At 40.6% G+C, this 27,793-nt stretch overlaps 1 protein-coding gene across 2 annotated transcripts in view; it reads left to right on the top strand.

Annotated features, from left to right (window-relative positions):
* Positions 1–27,793, top strand: part of STK39 (serine/threonine kinase 39) — a 312,573-nt gene that overhangs the window by 273,070 nt on the left and 11,710 nt on the right. For both annotated transcript variants that reach the window (XM_086718821.1, XM_086718822.1), the window contains exon 17: positions 23,566–23,630. In XM_086718821.1, the coding sequence (XP_086574947.1) occupies positions 23,566–23,630 (65 nt within the window). The remainder of the gene's footprint in view (positions 1–23,565; positions 23,631–27,793) is intronic.

Below are 27,793 nucleotides of genomic sequence, written 5' to 3'. Positions count from 1 at the left end.
CTGGAACATTCAGCTGACAAACCCCTACTCTTCTTTCTAGATGTGGATTAAGTATCACTCTAACTGGAGTCCTACCCAGAACCACCCTCCAGGCCTTTGCTGTACTTAAACCTTATTCCTACCCTGCCAACAACATTTGTGGGATCTTTCTGTCATCATCGGGTTATGAATCTGCCCACACACCAGGCAAGGCAAGGTGCACATTACTTGTGTTTGTATCTCCCCAACATCTATGGTAACACCAGCTTATGGTACACACTTTTGTAGGAATTTGTTTAATAACTAAACATGCACACGTATTAGAACACACACCTGCTTTCAAAAGTCATGGGTCTTAGTAGGCAGCAGCTTTTCTTGTACATACCATCCCCTTTCCCCATATCCCTAGCCATTGGCCCACAACACAGAGGGCCCAAGTTCTCTGCAGTCTCCTCATGGCTACTTTCTCATGATAAAACATACATGTGAAGGATCTTTGAATCAGTGCTACTGCCCAACCCCCTTTGAGACTCCTGGAGGGTTAGAAACAGCAGAGTCCAAGAGGCTTTGAGTTTTCATGTTGGGATGAAATCAGGAAGGTAGAAGAACATAGTTTAAATCCCATATTGTAATTTAGGGAGAGGAGACCCAGGGCATGTTGTCAGGGTTGAAGGGGTAATCTTACGTGAGTGAGTGCTACATACTCAGCTTCCGACCTCTGGAGACCTAGTGCAGATGGGAGGGATAAAGGGGTCTCAGGTTCAAGGTACTGTACTGAGAAAGTACACTTGAATGCCTGTATTCCTCATAGATTTCATTGAATTTTAGGGACAAAGAGAGGCTGCACCCCTTCCTTCTGCAATAAGGAAGAGTAATTTCACCTCCACTAGTTTCTAATTGCCTAAAATTTCTTTACCATGAAATCTATCCTTCTATCCATAATGAGAGATCAAGGCTCAAATTTAATTGCAGATTCCTTGGAAGAGTTAACATTAACATCCTTGACAAAATGTGCTGCCAGTTTATTCTCATTCATGTGTTCTATAATTATTTATGTGTACCTTCTGTGAGCCACGCCCTGTGCTGGGTATTGGGTGTACAACGTTGAGCTAAAAGACCTTGTCTCTGTCTTTCTGCTACCTTGGTCAGTTGGAGAGGGGGAGGAGTTTTTCAAGCATTTAACAAGGTCGAGGAGGTTACACCTCTGGCATGGGGTGGGTAACATAAAATGGAAGCCAGAGGTCTGAAAAGACAAGCCTTACATTGCTCCAATCAGCTCTAGTTTTTCTCATCTTTGTTGGGGGGTAAATATCAACTTCTGAAAAACTACTTCCTAGTCCTGTTAACCAGGTACTTGGAGATCTCTCCTTTGTTAATTTATTTAGCACCTACTGAGTGCTAGGCTCAGTGTTGGGTACTGGCTGGGAATCTGGAAGTGACAGGCTGGGGGGGTCTATTTTCCAGGAGCCTCAGTCTACATGCTTGGGAAGTAGGATGACCATACCGATTTATCATGTAAACCAGGACATTTTTTTTTTTTTAATTTTTTTTTCAACGTTTTTATTTATTTATGGGACAGACAGAGACAGAGCATGAACGGGGGAGGGGCAGAGAGAGAGGGAGACACAGAATCGGAAACAGGCTCCAGGCTCCGAGCCATCAGCCCAGAGCCTGACGCGGGGCTCGAACTCGCGGACCGCGAGATCGTGACCTGGCTGAAGTCGGACGCTTAACCGACTGCGCCACCCAGGCGCCCCAAACCAGGACATTTTTGAGAGTGTAAGATGAAATCTATCCCTGAAAGGGTGATATGTAAACATACCTCCTGCATTTGTGCCTGGCAAGTCATTTCCTTCTGGAAACAGCCTTTGAAAAGTAACTGCTAGCTCTTGACAGAGGTTCTTATGCTTTGTCAGGCAACTTGTGTCTCTCGGCATTCTTGGGAGTCAGTGACCTAACTACAGCTCCTGGATGGGTGGTAAACTTTGACAGACGCTGTGCGTAGGTTCCGTGGCTTTATGGAAAATGAAAATCAGGACCTCATTTTTTATTAAACGTGTACTTTTTAAAAGCTCATTTTGGTGTCAAAATAGTTTAACACAAAATTTACAAAAGATTACGAAATAAGAAAACACATAGTTGTAGGGGCACCTGGGTGGCTCAGTCGGTTGAGCGTCTGACTTCGGCTCAGGTCATGATCTCGCAGTTCGTGGGTTCGAGCCCCGCATCAGGCTCTGTGCTGACAGCTCAGAGCCTGGAGCCTGTTTCATATTCTGTGTCTCCCTCTCTCTCTGTGACCCACCCCTGTTCATGCTCTGTCTCTCTCTGTCTCAAAAATCAATAAACATTAAAAAAAATTTTTTTAAAAATACATAGTTGTAGACTGATCCCATCAACACATCTCAGAACCAGTATAATAGGAATTTCAAACTGTCCTCTCTTTGGTCTATGTCAGCCTTTAATTTCTGCACATATTTCATGGTCCCTAACCTCTGATTTTATAATGACTCTACCAGCTGTGCTTTTTCTGCACTTTACAGGCTGCCCAGTGGACCTTAGCACAACTAGCTGGTGTCTCAGAGTTCTGACAGGGGCATCAGATTGACTCTTCCTCCTACTGCCACCATTATCCGAGCAGTGAGCTGTCCCTAGCCACTCCCTTTATGTTATCAGCAAGCTCCACATGCTGTCATTCAAAGAGAGGTGTAGTTACCTTGCATAGGGAAAGGGGAATTGGGCAGGGGGGTAAGGGTGAGGATTATGGAGATGGTCTTTCAGATTTAATCGTGCATAAAAGTGAGGCCTTTGTTCAATGTAATTAATGTCTCACATTTACTAGATAAGATCAAAGCTGCAGGTACAAAGTCTGCTAAACTCATGCCAGCTTATTTTCATGCAACAATTAACAATGAGTTGTTAAAAATTAAAAACACAGAACAAATGTTAAATTGAATATGACACTTTGACAAGAAGCTTCTTTACGAAGTTCTGTATTTAACTTTCTTTCATAAGCTCTTTTCCACATTCCTACTATTCATCTTTTATTCTGCCATTGATTGTGAAGTTTCTGCAGAAAGTGCCATTTAAACATCTTACCTGTGGTTGGAGATACTGTGTAACACCAGTTTTCTTAGACTTGATCCAAACCAATCTATCAAGAATGGTGGAGGAAGTGGAACTGGAGAGTGTGATGCTAAGTGAAATAAGCCATACAGAGAAAGACAGATACCATATGGTTTCACTCTTATGTGGATCCTGAGAGGCTTAGCAGGAACCCATGGGGGAGGGGAAGGAAAAAAAAAAAAAAAGAGGTTAGAGTGGGAGAGAGCCAAAGCATAAGAGACTGTTGAGAACTGAGAACAAACTGAGGGTTGATGGGGGGTGGGAGGGAGGAGAGGGTGGGTGATGGGTATTGAGGAGGGCACCTTTTGGGATGAGCACTGGGTGTTGTATGGAAACCAATTTGACAATAAATTTCATATATAAATAAAAAAAAAAACCTAAAAAAAAAAATAAATTTAAACTTAAAAAAAAAAAAAAAAAGAATGGTGGAGGAAGGAAGGGACAGGTTAGTATTATTTTGGGAATAGTCCAGAGCAGTCCTATTCAGTGTGATCCATGTACTGGCTTGTGCCACGATATCAACCAATATTAAGCACACTGTGAAGTTCAACTATCATTTTTTCTTGAGGGGCTTGGGGAATGGGGATAACAAGACTTTATCAACGAAGGAAGCAGTGATTAATTTACGTTCTGGTGCACACTCCATACCTCATGTGGACTGGTAAACATTTTGGCAGCTGACTACTTTGAATTTCACTGGTCTGAGGCACAGGGAAGGTGATTTTCCAAAGTTTATTTTATGTAATATAAATAGCATTAGATTGCAGGTCCTTTATTCTTTCAGCAGAGTCCTAGAGTGAGGTCCCAGTCAACCCTTGAATAGATTTGATTTCTTATTATTAAAGAAGTGAATTGTTCTACCTTGGTCTGTACCTCTCATGGGCTACTAAACCCTTACTTCCAATGCCTTGGATATATACCACAAAGAAGAAAATAACTCAAGAAATGAAGATAAAATAGATGTCCTCCTCTGGGGCAGTGCACATCACGTAAACGGAAGCCCAGCTCTCTTCCTGTGTGCAGGCTGGCCACATGTGTGAGAAATCTGTGTGTCTGGAAGGCAGGCCACCGCATGCCAGGCTAGGAGTCTTCAGGTTTCTCCCAGTTTGTGCTTATGCCAGATGGCTCTGCCTCAGTTGGCTGCATTGGCCCATAATTTAAGTAGCATTCCTCTTATCGGTGTGTTTACTGTCTCATTAATTTTAACTTTTCCAAAGCTTTTCCCAGCCCAGAAGCCACCAGGCTAAATCTCAAGCTGTGTGTGTTTGATTAATACGTGACTATTGGAAAACCTGGTTATAAACAAATCAAGATAGGGACACATGGGTGGCTCAGTCGGTTAAGTGTCCGACTTCAGCTCAGGTCATGATCTCGCGGTCTGTGAGTTCTAGCCCCACGTCGGGCTCTGTGCTGACAGCTCAGAGCCTGAAGCCTGCTTCGGATTCTGTGTCTCCCTTTCTCTCTGCCCCTCCCCTGCTTGTGCTCCTTCTCCCTCCCTCCCTCCCTCTTTCCCTCCTTCCCTCCCTCCCTCTCTCTCTCTCTCAAAAATAAACATAAAAAAAATCAAGATGAAGCAAAAGTGATAATAAGAACAAGTTGATTCTGTGAATTGTTTCATTTCCCTTTGGTGTATTTCCTCTGACTGATTAGAACTTTTCTAGAATTTTAATGATTTGACAAGGTCGTAAAGACAGGTTAAAGCTTATTTCTGTAAGTGTTTTTGTTTTCAATCAAGTGAGGATAGGCACTGAAGAAGACACACGTTGTTTTTAGTCTTCTACATACAATGGAGAACAGCTGTCCTGTTGTCTCCCTTTGTAGTACGTGCTGCACGGAAGTCTTCTTTCAACCATGTTTGAGAGATTGTCATTAAAATTCCAGAGTATGTCTTACCTTATATACACAGAGTCTTGTTAATATTTTTTAGAGTGTGCTGGTGGGTGTGAGACTTCTCTCTTGGAATCTAGACATCTAGCATAATTAAATAAGACCTCTTGTTGTAAACGGTGAAGACCTGGACGGGTTTTTCTTTTTACCTCTAAAAATCAAAGTTGGGTGGATTTCCCGTGTCTTACCTTGTCTGCCTTCCATGATATGATCATTTCCTTCTCTTCTTTAATTCTACTCAAACTTATGATCTACACATTTAAAAATCTCTAGTAGGGCTGAGGTTTCTGAACTCTATAGATAGGAAGCTTCCAAGATGTAGACTGATGTTGTTCAAGCTGTAGCTGAGACATCTATAGTTGTGTTTTTTTATCATTTACTAGATGGACCAGGAGATCTGAAAAGCTTACATCTTGGATGAAGAAATACCTGTAGTTCCTTAGCAAAGATTTTTTGTTCTTTTTAGAAAAAGCCTTCTGCTTAACAGAGAAAAATCACACCTGTATGTATAGAAACCCTTAATTATTAGAAAGTGACTTTAAAAAAGACTACACAAAATAGGCACCTGGAAGGACACAAGGAAATGTAAATTAAAATTACAATCAAGTGTTGGCAAGTGTGTGAGAAACTGGAACCCCCTCACACTGCTTGTAGGAATGTAAAAATGATACACTTGCCATAGAAAACATTTCAGTAATTTCTTTTTTTTTTAATTTTTTTTTTCAACGTTTATTTATTTTTGGGACAGAGAGAGACAGAGCATGAACGGGCAAGGGGCAGAGAGAGAGGGAGACACAGAACTGGAAACAGGCTCCAGGCTCTGAGCCATCAGCCCAGAGCCTGACGCGGGGCTCGAACTCACGGACCGCGAGATCGTGACCTGGCTGAAGTCGGACGCTTAACCGACTGCGCCACCCAGGCGCCCCTCAGTAATTTCTTAAAAGAGCCAGCCATTCTATTCCTAGGTATCTACCCAACTGGAAGGACAATGGGTGTCTATACAAAGATTTATACATGAATGCTGATAACTGCTTTATTTGTAACAAAACCTGGAAACAACCCAGATGTCTATCAAGAGAAGAATATGTAACCAAACTGTGGTATATCCATACAAGAGAATATTCCTTTTTTACTTTAAAAAGGAATGAATTCTGGTATATCAAAAAAAAGTCAAACGAGATAAGTATACACCGTATGTCTCCATTTGTATAAAATTTTAGAAAATGTAAGTTATAGTGACAACAAACAAATCAGTGGTTTCCTGGATAGAGTGGAAGAGAGCAGCGGAGAGGGGAAGGTGGAGGGAATTACAGAGGATCTGACAAAATGTTTGCATATTTGGGATATGCTCATTATATTGTTTGTGGTAATGGTTTCATTGGTGTGTACATGTATCGGAACTTACCACATTGGGGATGTCAGCATGACTTAGTTAAGCGTCTATTGGTTTCCACTCAGGTCATGATCTCATGGTTCCTGAGTTTGAGCCTGCATCACTTAGGATACTCTCTCTCTCCCCCTCTCTCTTTATTCCTCCCCTGCTCACATACACACACTCTCTCTCATAAAAGATGAGTAAATAAACTTAAAGAACTTACTAAATTGTATGCTTTAAATATGTACAGTTTATTATATGGCAGTTGTACTTCAGTAAGTCTGTTATAAAAATAAAGGCCCACCTCTAAGTTGCTTACATTAATATGAGATGTTAGTAAGCATTTGGGACAGCAATTTAAGGTTATCCAGGACAGGACCCCATTCAGTATCTGGTGATAGCCACACACTCTCTCCCGGGAAATGTGCGTACAAACTTTTACCTCCGAGTTAGAGGGTTTCAAGACTAAAAACTTCAGGTTAAGTCACCTATTTTTGAAGAACCCAAGCACGTTTTAACAGCTGTGTCTCCCAAAGCAGTAATCCTCTTTGTTTTTCCAAAGCAAATAAATTCTTACCTTCATCTCAGGTGAACGTTGGATATGCTTGGCAAGCCTGACTTTCAAGTTGAGCCATTCTTCACACAGTATTTTTAGTTTTTTACTTTCTTCATCTTCATGCTAAACAGGAGTTAAGCTCTAAACATACTGGTATGCCATCTCCACCAGCTAAATAAAGCTACAGTTTCATTGTATATACCACTTCACTGCTTTCAAAATGAGCAATCGTAACATAATGATTATTGGACCCTTCCATTACCACACTGTGGTCCAGTTCATACAAATCTACCTTAAACACAGTACAGGAAATTCAGGACCAACATATTAATTTTATGATTAAGGTTATTTATTTTGAGAGAGAGAGACAGAATGTGGGAGGAGGGAGGGGCAGAGAGAGAATCCCAAACAGGCTCCGTGCTGTCAGTGTGGAGTGGGACACAGGGCTGGAACCCAGGAACCGTGAGATCATGACCTGAGCCGAAACCCAGAGTTGGACACTCAACCACCCGAGCCACCCAGGCACCCCTATGATTATACTTTAAAGGACAAATTCAATACCTGTCAGTTTAGCCATTCCAAACTGTTTCAGATTTTCTCATTATGCCAAGATAATACTAAAGAACTGGAATTTCCCTGAGCCATAAGGAGAATGGCAAGCGAATTTATTGTTTTTTTTTAATTTCCCATCATTCTTTTTAGATACAAATAATGCTAATACTCAAGTCTTTTTGAAATTTTTGTCTCAAAGGCTGGTTGCTTATGGTACCTGTAACATTCCTAAAATCTCTTCTAACTACTGCTTTTTCTCACCATTTAACTAATCTAGCTTGGTGAAATACAGGGAAATGGTATATAATCTACTCGATTTCCCCTTTTCCTCTAATATTGTATTTATCATTTGCACTTTCTTTTTCAATATGTCAGAATGGCCAGTGTCTGATTACTTTAATTCTAGTATAGTTAACATACAGTGTTATATTAGTTTCAGGTGTACACTATAGTGATTCAACACTTCCATACAACACCTGGTGCTCATCACAAGTCACTCCTTAATCCCCATCACCTGTTTCATCCCTCCCACCCACCCCCACTTCCCCTCTGGTAACCAGCCATCAGTTTGTTCTCTATAGATAAGAGTCTGTTTCTTGGTTTGTCTCTCTCTCTATTTTTTCCTATGCTTATTTGTTTTGTTCTTAAATCCCACATATGAATGAAAGCATATGCATTTGTCTTTCTCTAATTTCACGTAGCATTATATTCTGTAGCGCCATCCATGTTGTTGCAAATGGCAAGATTTCATTCTTTTTATGGCTGAGGAATATTCTATTGTATATGTATACCACAGCTTCTTTATCCATTCATTAATCAATGGATGCTTGGGCTGCTTGCATTGTACATAATGTTGCCATAAACATCGGGGTGCATGTATTCCTTTGAATTAATGTTTTTGTATTCTTTGGGTAAATACCCAGTAGGGTGATTACTAGAATCATAGGGTAGTTCTATTTTTAACTTTATAAGGACCCTCCATACTGTTTTCCACAGCGGCTGCACCAGTTGGCATTCCCACCAGCAGTGCAAGAGGGTTCCCATTTCTCCACATCCTTGCCAACACCTACTGTTTCTTGTGTTTTTGATTTTAGTCATCCTGACAGGTGTGAGGTAATATCTTATTGTGGTTTTGATTTGCATTTCCCTGATAATGAGTGATGATGAACATCTTTTCATTTGTCTTTTGGCCTCCTGGATGTCTTCTTTGGAGAAATGTCTGTTCAATGTCTTCTGCCCATTTTTCATTTGGTTATTTGGGTTTTGGGTGTTGAGTTGTATAAGTTCTTTATATATTTTGGATACCAAGCCTTTATCAGATATATCATTTGCAAATACTTTCTCCCATTCAGTAGGTTGCCTTTTAGTTTTGTTGTTTCCTTCACTATGCAAAACCTTTTTATTTTGACATAGTCCCAGTAGTTTATTTTTGCTTTTATTTCTCTTGCTTTGGGAGACATATCTAGAAAAATATTAAAGCCAATATCAGAAATATTACTGCTTGTGTCATCTTCTAGGATTTTTATGGTCTCAGATCTCCCATCTAGATCTTTCGTCCGTTTTTAAAAAAATGTTTATTACTTTTGAGTGAGAGAGCATGTGCTTGCATGCTCGTGAGTGGGGAAGGGGCAAAGAGAGAGGGAGACAGAGGAACCAAAGTGGCGTTTACGCTGACATCCGGAAGCCCAATGTGGGGCTCCCAATCACAAACCATGAGATCATGACCTGAACTGAAGTCAGACGCTTAGCCAACTGAGCCTCCCAGGCTCCCCAATCTTTAATCTATTTTTCAGAAAGTGGTCCAGCATGTAGCTGACCAGTTTTTTCAACACCATTTGTTGAAGGGACTTTTTCCCAGTGGATATTCTTTCCTGCTTTGTCGAAGATTACTTGACCATATAATTGTGGGTTTATTTCTGGGTTCTCTGTTCATTAATCTACATATCTATTTTTGTGCTAGGACCATACTGTTTTTATTACTACAGCTTTATAATATAACTTGAAGTCTGGAACTGTGATACCTCCAGCTTGGCTTTTCCTTTGAAAAAATGTTTTTGGCTATTCGGGGTCTTTTGTGGTCCCATATAAATTTTAGGGTTTTTTTGTTCTCATTCTGTGAAAAGTACTGTTGACGTTTTGATAGGGATTGCATTAAATCTGTACATTGCTTTGCATAGAATAGACATTTTAACAATATTTATTTCCAGTCCAGTCCATGAATGCATGGAATATCTCTCCATTTCTTTTTGTCATATTCAATTTATTTCATCAGTGTTTTATAGTTTTCAGAGTACAGGTCTTTTACCTCTTTTGTTAGGTTTATTCCTAGGCATCTTACTATTTTTGGTGCAGCTGTAAATGAGATTTTTTTCGTAATTCCTCTTTCTGCTGCTTCATTGTTAGTGTATAGAAATGCAACACATTTCTGCACATTGATTTTGTGTCTGGTGATTTCACTAAATTCATTTATCAGTTCTGCAGTTTTTTGGGGAGTCTTTTGGGTTTTCTATACATAGTATCCTGTCATCTGCAAATAGTGGAAGTTTTCCTTCCTTACCAGGTTGGGTACCTTTTATTTCGTCTTCTTGTCTGATTGCTGTGGTTAGGAATTCCAGCACTGTGTTGAATAAAAGTGGTGAGAGTGGGGTCCTTCTCTTGTTCCTGACCTTAGGGGTAATGCTCTCAGTTTTTCCCCATCGAGGATAAATTTCGCTGTGGCTCTTTCATGTATGGCCTTTATTATGTTGAGGTATATTCCCTCTAAGCCTACTTTGCTGAAAGCGATTATCATGAATGAATGTTGTACTTTGGTCAAATGTTTTTTCTTTGTCTATTGAAATGATCATACGGTTTTTATCCTTTCTCTTATTGACGTGATGTATCATGTTGACTGATTTGTGAATATTGACCCACTCTTCCATCTTGAGGATAAATTCCATTTGATCATGGTGAATGTTTGTTTTTGTTGTTTTTTTAATTGTTGGATTTGGTTTGCTAGTATTTTGTTGAGGATTTTTGCATTGATGTCCATGAGAGTTATTGGCCTGTAATTCTCTTCTTTTGTGGTATCTTTATCTCATTTTGGTTATCAGGGTGATATTGAATTCATAGAATGAATTTGGAAGCTTCCTTCTATTTTTTGGAATAGTTTGAGAAGAAAAAGTATTAAGTCTTCTTTAAATTTCTGGTAGAATTCACTTGTGAAGTTGTCTCATCCTGGACTTTGGTTTATTGGGAGGTTTTTGATTGCTGATTTAATCTCACTGCTGGTAATCAGTCTGTTCAATTTTTTGTTTCTTCCTGCTTTATTTTTGGTAGTTTATATGTTTCTAGGAATTTATCCATTTCTAGTAGGTTGTCCAATTTGTGGGCATACACTTTTTCATAATGTTCTGTTACAATTGTTTGTATTTTTGTGGTATTATTTCTCCTTTTTCATTAGTGGTTTTGTTTATTTGAATCTGTTCTCTCTCTCACTCTCTTTTTTTTTTTTTTTTTTTTTTTGATGACTCAGTCTAGCAGTTTATCATTCTCGTTGATGTTTTCAAAGAACCAGCTCCTGATTTCGTCAATCTGTTCTATTGTTTTTGTTTTGGTTTTGTTTTTGTTGTTGCTGTTTCTATGTCATTTATTTGTTTTTTTTTTTTTCTATTTCCTTCCTTCTGCTAGTTTTAACTTTTGTTTGTTGTTCTTTTTCTTGCACTGTTAGGTATAAGGTTAGGTTGTTTGTTTGTTTTTTAATATTAAATCTGTTGTCAAATTGACAATAAATTTATTGTCAAATTGGTTTGCATACAACACCCAGTGCTCATCCCAACAGGTGGCCTCCTCACTGCCCATCACCCACCCTCCCCTCCCTCCTACCCCTCATTAACCCTCAGTTTATTCACAGTTTTTAAGAGTCTCTTATGGTTTGGCTCTCTCCCTCTCTAACCTTTTTTTTTTTTTTCCTTCCCCTCCCCCATGGTCTTCTGTTAAGTTTCTCAGGATCCACATAAGAGTGAAAATATATGGTATCTGTCTTTCTCTGTATGACTTATTTCACTTAGCATAACATTCTCCACTTCCATCCATGTTGCAGCAAAAGGCCATATTTCATTCTTTCTCATTGCCGAGTAGTATTCCACTGTGTATATAAACCACAATTTCTTTATCCATTCATCAGTTGATGGACATTTAGGTACTTCCCATGATTTGGCTATTGTTGAAAGTGCTGTGATAAACATTGGGGTACAAGTGCCCCTATGCATCAGCACTCCTGTATCCCTGGGGTAAATTCCTAGCAGTGCTCTTGCTGGGTCATAGGGTAGATCTATTTTTAATTTTTTGAGGAACCTCCACACTGTTTTCCAGAGTGGCTGCACCAGTTTGCATTCCCACCAACAGTGCAAGAGGGTTCCCGTTTCTCCACATCCTTTCCAGCATCTATAGTCTCCTGATTTGTTCATTTTAGCCACTCTGACTGGCATGAGGTGGTATCTCAGTGTGGTTTTGATTTGTATTTCCCTGATGAGGAGTGATGTTGAACATCTTTTCATGTGCCTGTTGGCCATCCGGATGTCTTCTTTAGAGAAGTGTCTATTCATGTTTTCTGCCCATTTCTTCACTGGGTTATTTGCTTTTCGGGTGTGGAGTTTGGTGAGCTCTTTATAGATTTTGGATACTAGCCCTTTGTCCGATATGTCATTTGCAAATATCTTTTCCCATTCCGTTGGTTGCCTTTTAGTTTTGTTGGTTGTTTCCTTTGCAGTGCAGAAGATTTTTATCTTCATGAGGTCCCAATAGTGCATTTTTGCTTTTAATTCCCTCGCCTTTGGAGATGTGTCAAGTAAGAAATTTCTGCGGCTGAGATCAGAGAGGTTTTTTCCTGCTTTCTCCTCTAGGGTTTTGATGGTTTCCTGTCTCACATTCAGGTCCTTTATCCATTTTCAGTTTATTTTTGTGAATGGTGTAGGAACCTTCATTGTTCTGCATGTTGCTGTCCCGTTCTCCCAGCACCATTTGTTAAAGAGACTGTCTTTTTTCCATTGGATATTCTTTCCTGCTTTGTCAAAGATTAGTTGGCCATACTTTTGTGGGTCCAGTTCTGGAGTCTCTATTCTATTCTATTGGTCTATGTGTCTGTTTTTGTGCCAGTACCATGCTGTCTTGATGATTACAGCTTTGTAGTAGAGGCTAAAGTCTGGGATTGTGATGGCCTCCCGCTTTGGTCTTCTTCAATATCACTTTGGCTATTCAGGGTCTTTTGTGGTTCCATACAAATTTTAGGATTGCTTGTTCTAGCTTCGAGAAGAATGCTGGTGCAATTTTGATTGGGATTGCACTGAATGTGTAGATTGCTTTGGGTAGTATTAACATTTTAACAATATTTATTCTTCCAGTCCATGAGCATGGAATGTTTTTCCATTTCTTAGTATCTTCTTCAATTTCCTTCATGAGCTTTCTATAGTTTTCAGCATAAAGATCTTTTACATCCTTGGTTAGGTTTCTTCCTAGGTATTTTATGCTTCTTGGTGCAATTGTGAATGGGATCAGTTTCTTTATTTGTCTTTCTGTTGCTTCATTATTAGTGTATAAGAATGCAACTGATTTCTGTACATTGATTTTGTATCCTGCGACTTTCCTGAATTCACGTATCAGTTCTAGTAGACTTTTGGTGGAGTCTGTCGGGTTTTCCATGTATAAAATATCATGTCATCTGCAAAGATGAAAGCTTGACTTCATCTTTGCCAATTTTGATGCCTTGGATTTCCTTTTGTTGTCTGATTGCTGATGCTATCACTTCCAACACTATGTTAAACAACAGCGGTGAGAGTAGACATCCCTGTCATGTTCCTGATCTCAGGGAAAAAGCTCTCAGTTTTTCCCCTTTGAGGATGTTATTAGCTGTGGGCATTTAATAAATGGCTTCTATGATGTTTAAGTATGTTCCTTCTATCCCGACTTTTTTGAGGGTTTTTATTCAGAAAGGGTGCTGAATTTTGTCAAATGCTTTTTCTGCATCTGTTGACAGGATCATATGGTTCTTATCTTTTCTTTTATTAGTGTGATGTATCACATTGATTTGCGAATGAATGTTGAACCAGCCCTGCATCCCAGGAATGAATCCCACTTGATCATGGTGAATAATTCTTTTTATATGCTGTTGAATTCGATTTGCTAGTATCATATTGAGAATTTTTGCATACATATTCATCAGGGATATTGGCCTTGTAGATCTCTTTTTTTGCTGGGTCTCTGGTTTAGGAATCAAAGTAATGCTGGTTTCATAGAATGAGTCCGGAAGTTTTCCTTCCCTTTCTATTTTTTGGAATAGCTTGAGAAGGATAGGTGTTATCTCTGCTTTAAATGTGTGGTAGAATTCCCCAGGGAAGCCATCTGGTCCTGGACTCTTATTTGTTGGGAGATTTTTGATAACCGATTCAATTTCTTCACTGGTTATGGGTCTGTTCAAGCTTTCTATTTTCTCCTGAGTTTTGGAAGTGTGTGAGTCCTTAGGAATTTGTCCGTTTCTTCCAGATTGTCCAGTTTGTTGGCATATAATTTTTCATAGTATTCTCTGATAATTTGCTTGTATTTCTGAGGGATTGGTTGTAATAATTCCACTTTCATTCATGATTTTATCTATTTGGGTCATCTCCCTTTTCTTTTTGAGAAGCCTGGCTAGAGGTTTATCAATTTTGTTTATTTTTTTCAAAAAACCAACTCTTGGTTTCATTGATCTGCTCTACAGTTTTCTTGGATTCTCTATTGTTTATTTCTGCTCTGATCTTTATTATATCTCTTCTTCTGGTGGGTTTGGGGTGTCTTTGCTGTTCTGCTTCTATTTCCTTTAGGTGTGCTGTTAGATTTTGTATTTGGGACTTTTCTCATTTCTGGAGATAGGCCTGGATTGCAATGTATTTTCCTCTCAGGACTGCCTTCGCTGCATCTCAAAGCGTTTGAATTGTTGTATTTTCATTTTCATTTGTTTCCCTGTGTTTTTAAATTTCTTCTCTAATTGCCTGGTTGACCCACTCATTCTTTAGTCGGGTGTTCTTTAACCTCCATTCCATGCTTTTGGAGGTTTTCTAGACTTTTTCCTGTGGTTGATTTCAAGTTTCATAGCATTGTGGTCTGAAAGTGTGCATGGTATGATCTCAATTCTTGTACACTTATTAAGGGCTGTTTTGTGACCCAGTATGTGATCTATCTTGGAGAATGTTCCATGTGCACTCGAGAAGAAAGTATATTCTGTCGCTTTGGGATGCAGAGTTCTAAATATATCTGTCAAGTCCATCTAATCCAATGTATCATTCAGGGCCCTTGTTTCTTTATTGACCGTGTGTCTAGATGATCTGTCCATTGTTGTAAGTGGGGTATTAAAGTCCCCTGCAATTACCACATTCTTATCAATAAGGTTGCTTATGTTTGTGATTAATTGTTTTATATATCTGGGGGCTCCTGTATTCAGCGCATAGACATTTATAATTGTTAGCTCTTCCTGGTGGATAGACCCTGTAATTATTATATAATGCCCTTCTTCATCTCTTGTTACAGCCTTTAATTTAAAGTCTAGTTTCTCTGATATAAGTATGGCTACTCCAGCTTTCTTTTGACTTCCAGTAGCATAATAGATAGTTCTCCATCCCCTCACTTTCAATCTGAAGGTGTCCTCAGTTCTAAAATGAGTCTCTTGTAGACAGCAAATAGATGGGTCTTATTTTTTTATCCATTCTGATACCCTATGTCTTTTGGTTGGAGCATTTAGTCCATTTACATTCAGTGTTATTATTGAAAGATACGGGTTTACCTTGTAGTAAGGTCTCTGGTACTTTGTGGTCCTTGCCAAATTTCACTCATAGAATCCCCCCTTAGGATCTCTTGTAGGGCTGGCTTATTGGTGATGAATTCCTTCAGTTTTTGTTTATTTGGGAAAAGCTTTATCCTTCTATTCTGAATGACAGATTTGCTGGATAAAGGATTCTCGGCTGCATATTTTTTCTGTTCATCACATTGAAGATTTCCTGCCATTCCTTTCTGGCCTGCCAAGTTTCAGTAGATAGGTCTGCCACTACTCCTATGGGTCTCCCTTTGTAAGTTAGAGCCTGTTTATGCCTAGCTGCTTTCAGAATTTTCTCTTTATCCTTGTTTTTTACCAGTTTCACTATGATATGTCATGCAGAATATCAATTCAGGTTACGTCTGAAGGGAGTTCCCTGTGCCTCTTGGATTTCAATGCCTTTTTCCTTCTCCAGATCAGGGAAGTTCTCAGCTATGATTTGTTCAAGTACACCTTCAGCCCCTTTCTCTCTCTCTTCTTCTTCTGGAATTCTTATGATACGGATATTGTTCCATTTGATTGCATCACTTAGTTCTCTAATTCTCCCCTCATACTCCTGGATTTTTTTTTATCTCTCTTTTTCACAGCTTCCTCTTTTTCTATAATTTTATCTTCTAATTCACTGATTCTCTCCTCTGCCTCTTCAATCCATGCTATGGCCATCTCCATTTTATTTTGCACCTCATTTATAGCATTTTTAGCTCCTCATGACCATTTCTTAGTCCCTTGATCTCTGTAGCAATAGATTCTCTGCTGTCTTCTATGCTTTTTTCAATCCCAGCGATTAATTTTATGAATATTATTCTAAATTCTTGTTCCGTTATATTGCTTAAATAATTTTTCATCAGTTCATTAGCTGTCACTACTTCCTGGAGTTTCTTCTGAGGAGAATTCTTCCGTTCCATCATTTTGGATAGTCCCTGGAGTGGCGCAGAACTGCAGGGCACTTCCCCTGTGCTGTCCGGAGTAACTTGTGTTGGTGGGCGGGGCCGCAGTCAGACCCGATGTCTGTCCCCAGACCACTGCTGGGGCCACAGTCAGACTGGTGTGTACCTTGTCTTCCCCTCTCCCAGGGGCAGGACTCACTGTGGAGTGGTGTGGGCCCTGTCTGGGCTACTTGCAGACTGCCAGGCTTGTGGTGCTGCTTCGATGGGATCTGGCCAATTAGCTGGGGTGGATCTGCAAGGTGCACAGGGGTGGGAGGGGCAGGCTTAGCTCGCTTTGCCATAGGCAGTCCCCTGCGGGAGGGGCCCTGCAGCACCAGGAGGGAGGCCCTGCAGACCCGTCGCAGGGATGGATACACAGAAACACATTGTTGGGCGTTTGTGCGGTGCAAGCAAGTTCGGTGAAGGGAACTGGTTCCCTTTGGAATTTCGGCTGGGGATGGGAGAGGGAGATGGCACTTGCCAGCGCCTTTGTTCCCCCTCCGAGCTGAGCTCTGTCTTCCGGGGCTCAACAACTCTCCCTCTCAGTGTCCTCTCTCCCTCACCGCTCTGAGAGCAGAGCTGTTGCCTTATAACATTCCAGACGTTAAGTCCCGCTGGCTGTCAGAACACACGGTGTCCCGCCCCTCAGCTTTTGCAAGGGGCTCTGCCTTGCTGGTCGGGCTGCCCCTCTGCTGCCCTGGCCCCCTCCCGCTTGTCCCTGTAGCACATACTGCCTCTCCGCCCTTCCTACCCTCTTCCATGGGCCTCTTGTCTACACTTGGCTCTGGAGAGTCTGTTCTGCTAGTTTTCTGGCAGTTTTCTGGGTTATTTAGGCAGGTGTGGGTGAAATCTAAGTGATCAGCAGGACGCAGTGAGCCCAGTGTCCTCCTACGCCACCATCTTCCCCTCTGTCTATCAGGTTAGGTTGTTCATTTGTGGTTTTTCTTGCTTCTTCCTGAAGTAGGCTGTATTGGTATAAACTTCCCTCTTAGAACTGTTTCGGCTGCATCCCAAAGGTTTTAGACCATTTTCATTTGTTTCCATATGCTTTTTGATTTCTTCCTTGATTTCTTGGTTGACTCATTGATGGTTTAATAGCATCATGACATCATTGACTCATTGACTCATTGATGGTTAATGTTATTTAACCTCCATTTGTTTGTGATCTTTCCAGATTGTTGCATGTGGTTTATTTCTAGTTTCATAGTGTTAAGGTCAGAAAAGATACATGGTATGACTTCAGTATTTTTTAATTTGTTGAGGCTTGTTTTTTGGCCTAATATGTGATCTGTTCTGGAGAATGTTTTATGTGCATTTGAGAAGAATGTGTATTCTGCTGATTTAGGGTGGAATGTTCTGAATATATCTATTAAATCCACATGGTCCAGTGTGTCATTCAAAGCCACTGTGTCCTTACTGATTTTCTGTTTGGATGTTCTGTCCATTGATGTAAGTGGGGTATTAGAAGTTCCCTACTGTTATTGTATTGCTATCAATTAATTCCTTTATGTTTGTTATTAACTCTTTTATGTATTGTGGTGTTCTCATGTTGGGTGCATTCATATTTACATTGTTATATCCTCTTGTTGGATTGTCACGTTTATTATATAGCATCCTTCTTTGTCTCTTTTTACAGACTTGGTTTTAAAGTCTATTTTGTCCAATATAAGTATTGCTACTCTGGCTTTTTTTGACATCCATTTGCATGATAAATGTTTCTGTATCACCTCACTTTCAATCTGTAGGTGTCTTTAGGTCTGAAATGAGTCTCTTATAGGCAGCATATAGATGAGTCTTGTTTATTTATCCATTCTGTCACCCTATTTCATTCTGTTGAAGCATTAGTCCATTTATATTCAAAGTAATTTTGATAAATGTATATTTATTGCTATTTTGTTACTCATTTTGTGGTTGTTTTTTAGTTTTTCTCTGATCCTTTTATCTTTTTCTCTGCTTCATGGTTTGCTGGTTTTCTTGAGTGATATACTTGGATTCCTTGCACTTCATTTTTTTTGGCATATCTCTAACTTTATTTTTGATTTGTGGTTCCCATTTGGTTAATATATAACATCTTCTGAATATAACAGTCTACATTAAGCTGATGGCTGCTTAATTTTGAACTCATTCTTTAACCCTCTCCTCTCCACATTTCACATATTTGATATCATATTTTACATCTTTTTATTTTGTGTTTTTCTTTCATTTATAAATTTAAACATAGAAATTTCTTCTAAGATGGTTGTACCATATTTGTCCATGGATTTTAGTCTTAAGGTTTCTGAGGGGAATCCCCAAAGAGGGACAAAGAGTCATCAGCCAACAATTATCCCAGCAGATGGGAGAACATTAGCCTCATTTCTAAAGAGAAGATGTGGGCTGCACACCAAGTATTCACTGTAGTCCACTGCTTATACTGCTGGGATCCACCTGGGAATAGTTCCTCTGGATTGGTTTCTTTTCCTGGGGAGAGCTGTAAGAGGGGAGGTTAGTGGTATGACTTAGTCCTCGTTGCTGCAGATAGTCGTGAGGCCACACTGATGCTCACCATGTCTGTCCTCTATTTACCATTGTAGATTTCCTTGTTGGGGCGACCACCTGTGCCAGTCTGGGTGGCTTACCTGTGGAGTGACCTACTCTCATTTCTTGAAAAACAATGAAAAATAGCCAATTTTGCTGGTTCCTTATAGATGGAATGGGTTGGAGGTAGTAAATGAAAAGAAGCAAACAATCTGAAACAAAAGGCAAAACTGTTGGAGAAGGCTCATCTGACTGCTGGGTAGAGGCTGAGCCATTGAGGGGCGAGGATGGAAACAGAGAGATACGAGGCTATTGTATGAGTCTAGACAAGAGACAGTGGCAGCTGTACTTGGGTAGTGGCAGTGGAGGTGTTAAGAAATCATTAGTCTCTCTAAATGTGGGTATATTTCAAAGATAAACCTTTTGCCGAGGTGAATAAGATTTTGTCTGGGTTATCAAAAAATATGAATCCACTGGGGAAACGAGATTTATAATGGACTGTTTTAGCATAATGAAGAGAGTAGCAGTAGATACCTAGAGGAGGGGTGGTTATGGAGCCCTACCTGAGAAAATCTAAGGTAGGACAAGGCAGAATATGAACTGAAGAGGTAGGTTGGGCCACACCGTGGAGGGTCTCATAGACCGAATTAAAAACTGGGACTTAATCCTGAAGTTGACATGTACGATTAAGCATAATCCTAAGGAGGTAACACATTCCAATTTATGACTTAGATTCTCCAAGTAACTCTGGTGAGTGTAAGAGGGCTCATGGGTTAAGATTGAAAGCAAGGAAACCAGTTAAAATATGCATTTGTCCAGGGTAGAGATAGTAAGCTAATATTTGTCATGTACTTGCAATCCATCAAGCACTAAACACTGTATGTATATTAACTCAATCCCCAGAAGAACCTTATCAGACAAGGACTGTTAATATCCACATTTTACAGATGCATAGACTCCAGCACAAAGAGGCTAAAGTAAACTTGCCCCAGTTCATAGAGCCATGTGGCTCTAAGCAGGAAGCAGGATTTGAACCCACACACTCTGGCTGGAGAATGTGTGCACTTATACACTGTGCTACACTCGTGTCCTTAAGATAAGAGCCCAGAGAGTTAGGGAAAATAGTAGGGTGAATCTCTTGTATTTTGTCCCAAACATAATAGTTAATTAGCTGTAATTTCACATTAGCGTTAACAGCAGTATCCATAAGATCCTCACCCTCCTATCATTTCCTTCCCTCCTTACTTAGAAGCTTGCATTCTCTTTTGGCATCTGTGTCTCTTTCTTGCTTTGCAATCTGATGCTGCCTTTCTGCAGCAACACAGGGTACAAAGCAGATGTTCAGGATGTGTCTTTGGATCAGACAGTATTGTGACATCAGGTAACCCAAGTCTGCGCTTTTGTCTTCTCTCAGAATTTCCTCCTAGGGGAGTGCCTCAGACTTGGTGTTCATTGGAGTGCTTTTCTCCACAGCTTTTGTTTGGGAATAGCTCAAATTAGATAAATTAACTCATGGCCACTGGAACATCAGTACTATAGGAGATTGTTGTGAAATACACTGGTACCTGGGGAGAAAAGTGTATGTTTCCACTAATCACCTGTAATGCAAACACAGACTGTAAATAGTCATTATGTAACTATTACTTTTCTAACTGTCAAAATGTGGAGAATTTGAGTAGTACAAGGAGTTTATAGAGAAAACAGGGTCTGGAAAATGCTTGCCTTAGTTTGCCAAGTAAGTGTCGGCTCTGCTGCCTTACTTCTGATGGATTACCCCCAGGACAATCTTATTTCTTTCTCTTTTGGATTCAGGGAGGTACTGAACATCACCATCTTTTTCATGTGGTTGTTAATGATATTATTACAGTTTTATAAAGCACAATACCTACCGTACCTTAGGCCAAATGTTATTCAAAAAGAGCACATACAATTTGTAGCCCCTCTTCAAGCCTAAAGTATGACAGAGAGACACAAAAATAGCCAAGAAATAGATGGCTCCCACAAAGGTACCTTATAGCCGCAGTGGTAGGACAAGAGGGCCACAATCCCTGGTACCTCAGTGAGTGTTTTCTGTGTCCTCTGTGGTCAAGAAACAGAGCACTTGTGACTGAAGAGAAGGGATGAGGAGGTGGGCAGGGGTCTGCTCAAGGGAGAGAACACAGTCTGCATCAGAAACTAGGGGAAGGGGTTCTATTGGGGAAAGCCAGGAAGGATTGGAGATAAGTTGATGGCCAGTGAGTAGGCAGGGTTCAGAAGCCCCATATTTTGAAGAAATCTAAAGCACCTTAAAACACAAAGTTCAATAATATCAGCACATACCTGAGAAGCTATAAAGTTAACCAGCCCTGTCCAACCCTTCCTTCTGAGCTCACATTCCAGGTAAGGAACATTTTTATTTTTGAAATCCAGGTGCACAGTCAGGAGAAGGGAGAAAACAGTGACACCCATCTTTTTAATGAGCATTGCTAGTGGAAGAGAAATTAGCATCACCTTGAATTTTATGTGATGTCAGTTAAATGAAGGTATTTTATAGCACTTTACAACAAATTAGAATCAACTAAATTGAAAATAAGCCTAGCAGGTGGGATAAGTAATCAGGTAAGTGGCCAGTTTTGCTATTTTTGCTTTGAGTTGAAGACAGAATTTGAATTTCTAATGTCCCCGAGGCATAGGGTTCACAATTGGGGAGCATGGCTTCTGGGATGATTGTTTAAGATGCTAGCATTTCAGCTTTGCCCTCTGCTCTACAACTTGCTTAGCCATGTTCCTGGGAGATGGGCCCCAGCACATGGGCGTGCACGCCAGAGAGAGGGCTGTGAATTAGTGTAGGACAGAGCACTGCTTCTGGCAGAACACTACAGAGCAGACTGGAAATCGATGACCCAGAACAGGGTTGTAAATCATCCACATTAACTCAGGGCCTCTAATGAAACGACTGAAATTCATATGAAGACTTTATGGCCACTCATGAAATCAGCCCAAATCAGAGGGGCTATTAGAACACTTTTATGTTTTAAGAAAACGGTGGCTGTGCTCAGCTGCTGTAATTTGCAGTCAGAATGCCCTGACATCATAAATACTGGCTTTGGTGGACGGTGTTTCACAGCACAGCTTTTCACCCCATGAGGCAGTGTTTCTTGCGTGGATTACTAGATGATTGTAGCATCTGAAATACGTTCAGGAAACCGCTGAGGAGGCCAGAAGATGCTTGGCGCTGATACCTACATTGAGGTTGGTGGCCCAGGATATACCTGATGCTTGTGCAAGTTTGCATGTGGGGGCAAAAGAGAGAGGAGAAGATGTGAAAGGAGGGGAGTTCTCATAAATGAAACTTTGCAGTTCGCTCAGAGTGGACATGTTAAGGGCAACAAACGATAAAATGATGCTTGTAATTATGGTTTATAAAGAGAAGTAGCCATATTGAGTATATAGTTTTCATTTTTTCTCTTCTGCAGCTGATGAGTTAAATGAAATAACTAATCTGCAGAAAATCCATGTATCTATGTTGTTTTTAGTCCACCTTAGAGAAACATGAAATATGCAGATTTCTTTCTACTCTCCACTTGGACTTTCTACTTGAAACACTTTTCTCAAAATATATGTTATCTTTTTTTTTAATCTTAAAATAGTTACATAACTTTTCAGGTACCTAATTACTGAGCAGCAGATAGCTTTCCACATGAAAAGTAAAAATGATAAACGGAACCTTCTTTAATTTCTTCCATAGTCATTTCTTTTTCTCTAACCAGCAGCCCTCACTTGATTTTCAACACTTTATACTTTTTTTTATTTTTTTTAATGTTTTTATTTATTTTTGAGACAGAGAGAGACAGAGCATGAATGGGGGAGGGGCAGAGAGAGAGGGAGACACAGAATCGGAAGCAGGCTCCCAGGCTCTGAGTCATCAGCCCAGAGCCCGACGCGGGGCTCGAACTCACGGACCACGAGATCGTAACCTGAGCCGAAGTCGGACGCTTAACCGACTGAGCCACCCAGGCACCTCAACACTTTATACTTTAGATTTGGATATGGAAAGAGCAGAGTTTTAAATTTCCATCATCATTACCTTCTGTACCCTAAACTGGAATGAGTACGCAGGAAAGGCTGACTTCTCTGCTAGAGTATCAAATATATGATGACACCATGGAAAATGGGACGGGTCTCTGATGAATCCTGCTAATACTGAAAACATATCTTCGCTATTGATCCCCACACTGACAGCCTCTAGTGCTTGACCCTGTTCAGCCAACTTGGGTGTTGTTCCAGGTGGCACTTCACAGGTTTGACAGATCATCGTGCTCTGAAAGCATTAACACATATGCCCGAGTCATAGAGGTTATCCACTGTATTTTGTTGCTTTGATAAAAATGGGTGCAGAGAATTGAGTGAATTTATCGGAGAGAGGTTCAAATGTACTGACCTAGGACTTTCAGAGAGGCACTTCTTTGTAATACCTCGCCTCTTTGTTTTGTGCTGCCCTCTGCTGGCTACTAAATTTTGTAGTAATGAGCCTTGAGAAAAACCAAGTGGTGGAAAAAAAAAAGTGGAAGCTGCTGTCACCTCTGCTTTCCATTAGAAAGTAATTTCCCATTTTATTTTGTGAAATGTGGGCTCAATGTGTAGTGATTAATTCAGATGCACTGAAGATATAAATTGGAGAAAATGCATGAGACTAATTTGGTTATTTATATGGACTTTGTAAATGTCTGTGAAAGAAATAATTCTGTAGCTTATTGCATGATTAGTCAGATTTTCTGAATCATCAATGTGAAAATCCAGTGTTATTGTAAATAATTTGGACATGTTTCTCCATGTTTGTATTTTTCAGTGGCTGCTAATTTACAGAAGATTGTAGATGATCCCAAAGCTTTAAAAACACTGACATTTAAGTTGGTAAGTTGAAAGTTCTGGTAAGAAGGTAAATATTTTGCCATGCTCTGCCAGCAAGGAACAGTAACAGTTTAATAACCTGCTCTGCAATGTTGTTGCTATTGTTGCTTTCTTTCGGGATCCATTTTTGCATCTTGTCATTTGCCTGTTTAACATCTGGGAACATTTTCTGACCATGACCGGGAGTTTACTCTTCCATGAGTGTAGCTTGCTTCCCAGTACATCTTTAAGAGGGGTCACTGGAGAAATCTTGAAGCCTGTACTGTTCTGCCAACAGTTTGTATGGCACCTTGACCATACAGACAAAATTAAACTTCATTCCAACCAACACTGTTAATAAAGGTTTCCCAGAGTGAAATCCAAGTGGTTCTAACTTTTAAAAATTGAGGCTGATTGTTGTAGAAATGGGTTAGGTAATTGGAAGCGATTGTAGAACTACTTGCTGAAGGCTTGTGAACAAAGACCTAACATTTTAACTCCCCATTTCAAATCACAGCAATAGATTCTCGTAGAGAAGAGGTGTTCCAGCAGTTTTTCTGCTCTAGCAGACTTGAAATGTGAGAACTGGCGTGGCCATAAAGATATAGATCCTGAGCATTCTGGCGTAATTCTAAAACCAAGAGACACGGTGACCATGGCCGGAAATAGAAGTCCAAACAGTCAAAAGTGACTATTTTCCTGAAAGTTTGAGCAAACAGTACATTAAGTGACTCATTTTAAAATTATGAATCTTATCGAGAGCCAGTCAGAATGCCACAAGCAATTTAAGATATAAATGACTAACACTTGGCTGTGCACAATATGTATTGATGATCTGTCTTTTTTATTTCTTGTGAAAATTTAATGGAAAGTGTACACGGCCAAAGACATGAAAATGATCAGTTACAGTAAATGTTAGCCCTGTGCTAATGAATTTTCTGGGTCTTGCCTCTTGCCTGATTTCATATGGCTAGGCTGTGGGATGAAAGCAAAACACAAAGAGTCTCACAGAAAGAATTTATCTGAAGAAATTTGTTTCGATAACAAAAAGAATGGTTTACTCAGACACAGAATGATGAAATTAACAAATTGAAAACCCATCTTCTGGTTTACAACATTTCTGTCACCTCTATTGTGATTCCAAGCTGCCTACATCTTTGTGAACATATTTCACTCATATGAGAATGTACTGATGGAGAAAATGGTACCCTGTGTCAGGATTTCAAGCCAATATTAATGTTTCTTTATTCATTTTTTATACCATAACAAAGAAGTTATAACACACCACCTCCAGAAGATCGGTCTCATTTTGAATATGCAAACAGAGATAAGAGATTAGAGCTTTTGTGCTGGCTTAGCCCCACACTCGCTAAACTTGCTTACCTATGAAACAGGAATAGCAACCCCCCACCCTTTGCCTATTACTGAAGGTCTTATAAAAACAGCTACTATAGGGGCGCCTGGGTGGCTCAGTCAGTTGAGCGTCCTACTTTAGGGCAGGTCATGATCTTGCGGGTTGGTGAGTTCAGGCCCCATATGGGGCTTGCTGCTGTCAGCCTGTCAGGGCAGAGCCCACTTTGGATCCTCTGCGCGCGCGGGGTCGCGCGCACGCGCGCGCACGCACACACACACACACACACACACACACACACACACACACACACACCCCTGTCCCTGCCCCTCCCCCGCTTGCACTCTCCCAAAAATAAATATTAAAAGAAACACACAAAAACACCTACTATACCTTCTCTAAACAGTAAGAATAATGTAAAACTCCCCTCGTCTCCTACTTGAATCAATTTATTGCTTCTCCAGATTCTCTCACATGATTCTGTCCTCTTCATCCCCGTTTCCAGCACCCTTGTGGGATCCTCTTATCTCCCGAAACAGATCTTCCTGCCTACGGTTTGCCAGCCTCTGGCTCCATTCACCACACTGTGGCTGTGGCCAGAGTGCTTCTACAGTGCACAGCGCTCCAAATACTTGAGTGGTTCTCCACTGCCCTCTACTACAACTCAGACCCCTGACCAGACCTCCCTTTAAGGTTCCTGCCCTACCTTTCTGGGCCTGCCCTCACTCTCCCCACCTCTCTCCCCCTCATTCCCTATCTGCTCCTGGCTTCATCTGCTGGCCTCTTTGCATGTGCTTCCTCCTCTTACTTAGACATTCCTCCAACTTCTCCAGGCTGCTTCGTCATCTCCCTACACCTCAGCATGTTCTAACTTTCTCCTGGCCTTTCGCTTTCTCCAGGAAGCCTTCTCTGACGTCCAGTCCTGGCTTAGATGATCTTCCTCTGTTCTCCCCCATGAATTCATACCTCTTAAGAAGTCTAGAGGTTCCAGTGGCCAGAGGCTTCTGCCTTGGACCCACAGTGCCTAGCACAGTGGCTGGCACACAGCAGAATAATACCAGCCTCATTTAGAAAAACTAGCCATCATTGGTTTTTCCTTGCCATTTGTTTTAATCCCTGTAAAATGATTAGGATGGGGACTTCTACTTCATGCCCTCTTTGTAGAGTCCCTTAAAATTCCTTGGCCTTGCCTGCAAAAATCACAAGAATCCCTTTCTTATGCATCCACTGTTTGGTAGACAGTGCGTGAAGTGTTTCACATACTCCACCTCGGTTAATTTAGTCCTCACGATCCCACAAGATGGTGATATCATCAGGCTCATTTTCTGTTCTAGGAATCTGAGACTCTGTGCAGCGTCTTCACTTACCCAGGATCATACAGTTGCAGGCACTGCAAATTCAACTCTGGTCTCGCATCACAGCCCTGACTCTTCAACAGTTCATTCTTAAAGACAGGACGCTGCAGCCTTGTGGTTTTATGGCTTTCTGTTTCTTTGTGGATTCCTCCTTTTGGATGACCATAAAGCCACAAGGCTGCGGGGGTCCTGCCTCTAAGAGTGAACTTTTGTCGAAGAACTAACTGTGTGATTCTGGGTAAGTGAACCCCATATTGACAGCGGTTGAGACGGATTGTCTTCTGTGCTTTAAGCAGATTGAGTAGCATTGGCCTGTCTGGCACAGGAGTCTTGTAAGAGAACCCATACACATCTTCCCTTTCCCTGATAGCTTGAGAATGTAGTAATGTGCTGTTCCCAGTAAATGGAAATTAATGGCTTTTTTCCCAAAAGGTAGCTAAAGATGTTAAATAAAGCCAGACTCAGGAGTGTCCTTCTATTTCTGTCACTTACCTCTCTATCCAGCCCTAGTTAAACCTGAGGGGGTCTCTTTGTTGTTACCACTTGCCAGCCAGTTTGAGAGCCACTTGATAGAGCTAATTTGAACTGCTTCTTGGCCTAATCTTCTGTGGAACACTAACATCCTGGCGAAACCACAGAGATTCAAACGCATTTGCCTTCGTTCATCCATTTGGCTATTTCCTTGAAGAATAAAAGATCAAAGGATTTCAGAAGCACTTTTCCTCAAAAACTACTGCTGCTCGTGGTCCTTTTATCTCTCAGCTGTTTATCATTTTTATCTCCAAGCTTTTTTTGCTTTCTAAAGGAGAGTGTCAGGAGCCTGAAAATCGTCTAAAGAACAAGTTGTATCTTGCTGCTGTGGTTCTTTACCTTACAGAACAGTGATTTACTCGGGGAGTGGTTGGGGCACTTTAAAAAAATCACTGCTGCCTGGGTCCTATGCCAGATATCTTTAATGTAATTACTCTTGGTGCAGCCTGGGTTTGGGGCATTTTGAAAGCATCCCCTGGTGATTCCAGTATTTAGCCACAGCTGAGAAACATGCTGTTTTGTGGATGGTTCAGTCTCTGATCTCTTTTCTCGCTACTCTCCCACCACTATTAGAATTATATGGCTCAAGTTTGAAAAGGTATCTGTCCTTATGTATCTGCTTACATAAGAAAAACAATGGCCCAGAGAGCAAAGATACTGGTTATATCAAGAAGAGCATTTACTTTTTTCCTTGCCCAGTGAGATCTTGTACTTCACTTATTATAAGTCAGATGAAGCTAGATTTCCATTGTTGGCATGACCAGAGGCAGGAAGATCGGAAACCTTTTTCATATGTAACACTTTTAACAAAGTGGTTCAAGCACAGAGGGCATTTCAGCTCAAGTGTAACATGCTTTCAGTTTAACATCTCAGTACTGCCTCTTTGTTGATTGTCGTAAGCCTTGCCTTGAGACAAGTCTCCATAAATGCCTTTTAAGGCATTTTTAAAT

This window comes from Puma concolor, chromosome C1, assembly GCF_028749965.1.
Source record: "Puma concolor isolate L17-30 chromosome C1, mPumCon1.1.hap2, whole genome shotgun sequence".
Classification (NCBI taxonomy): domain Eukaryota; kingdom Metazoa; phylum Chordata; class Mammalia; order Carnivora; family Felidae; genus Puma; species Puma concolor.
Note: the sequence above shows the minus strand (reverse complement) of the source record. Positions and strands in the feature narration are given on the sequence as shown.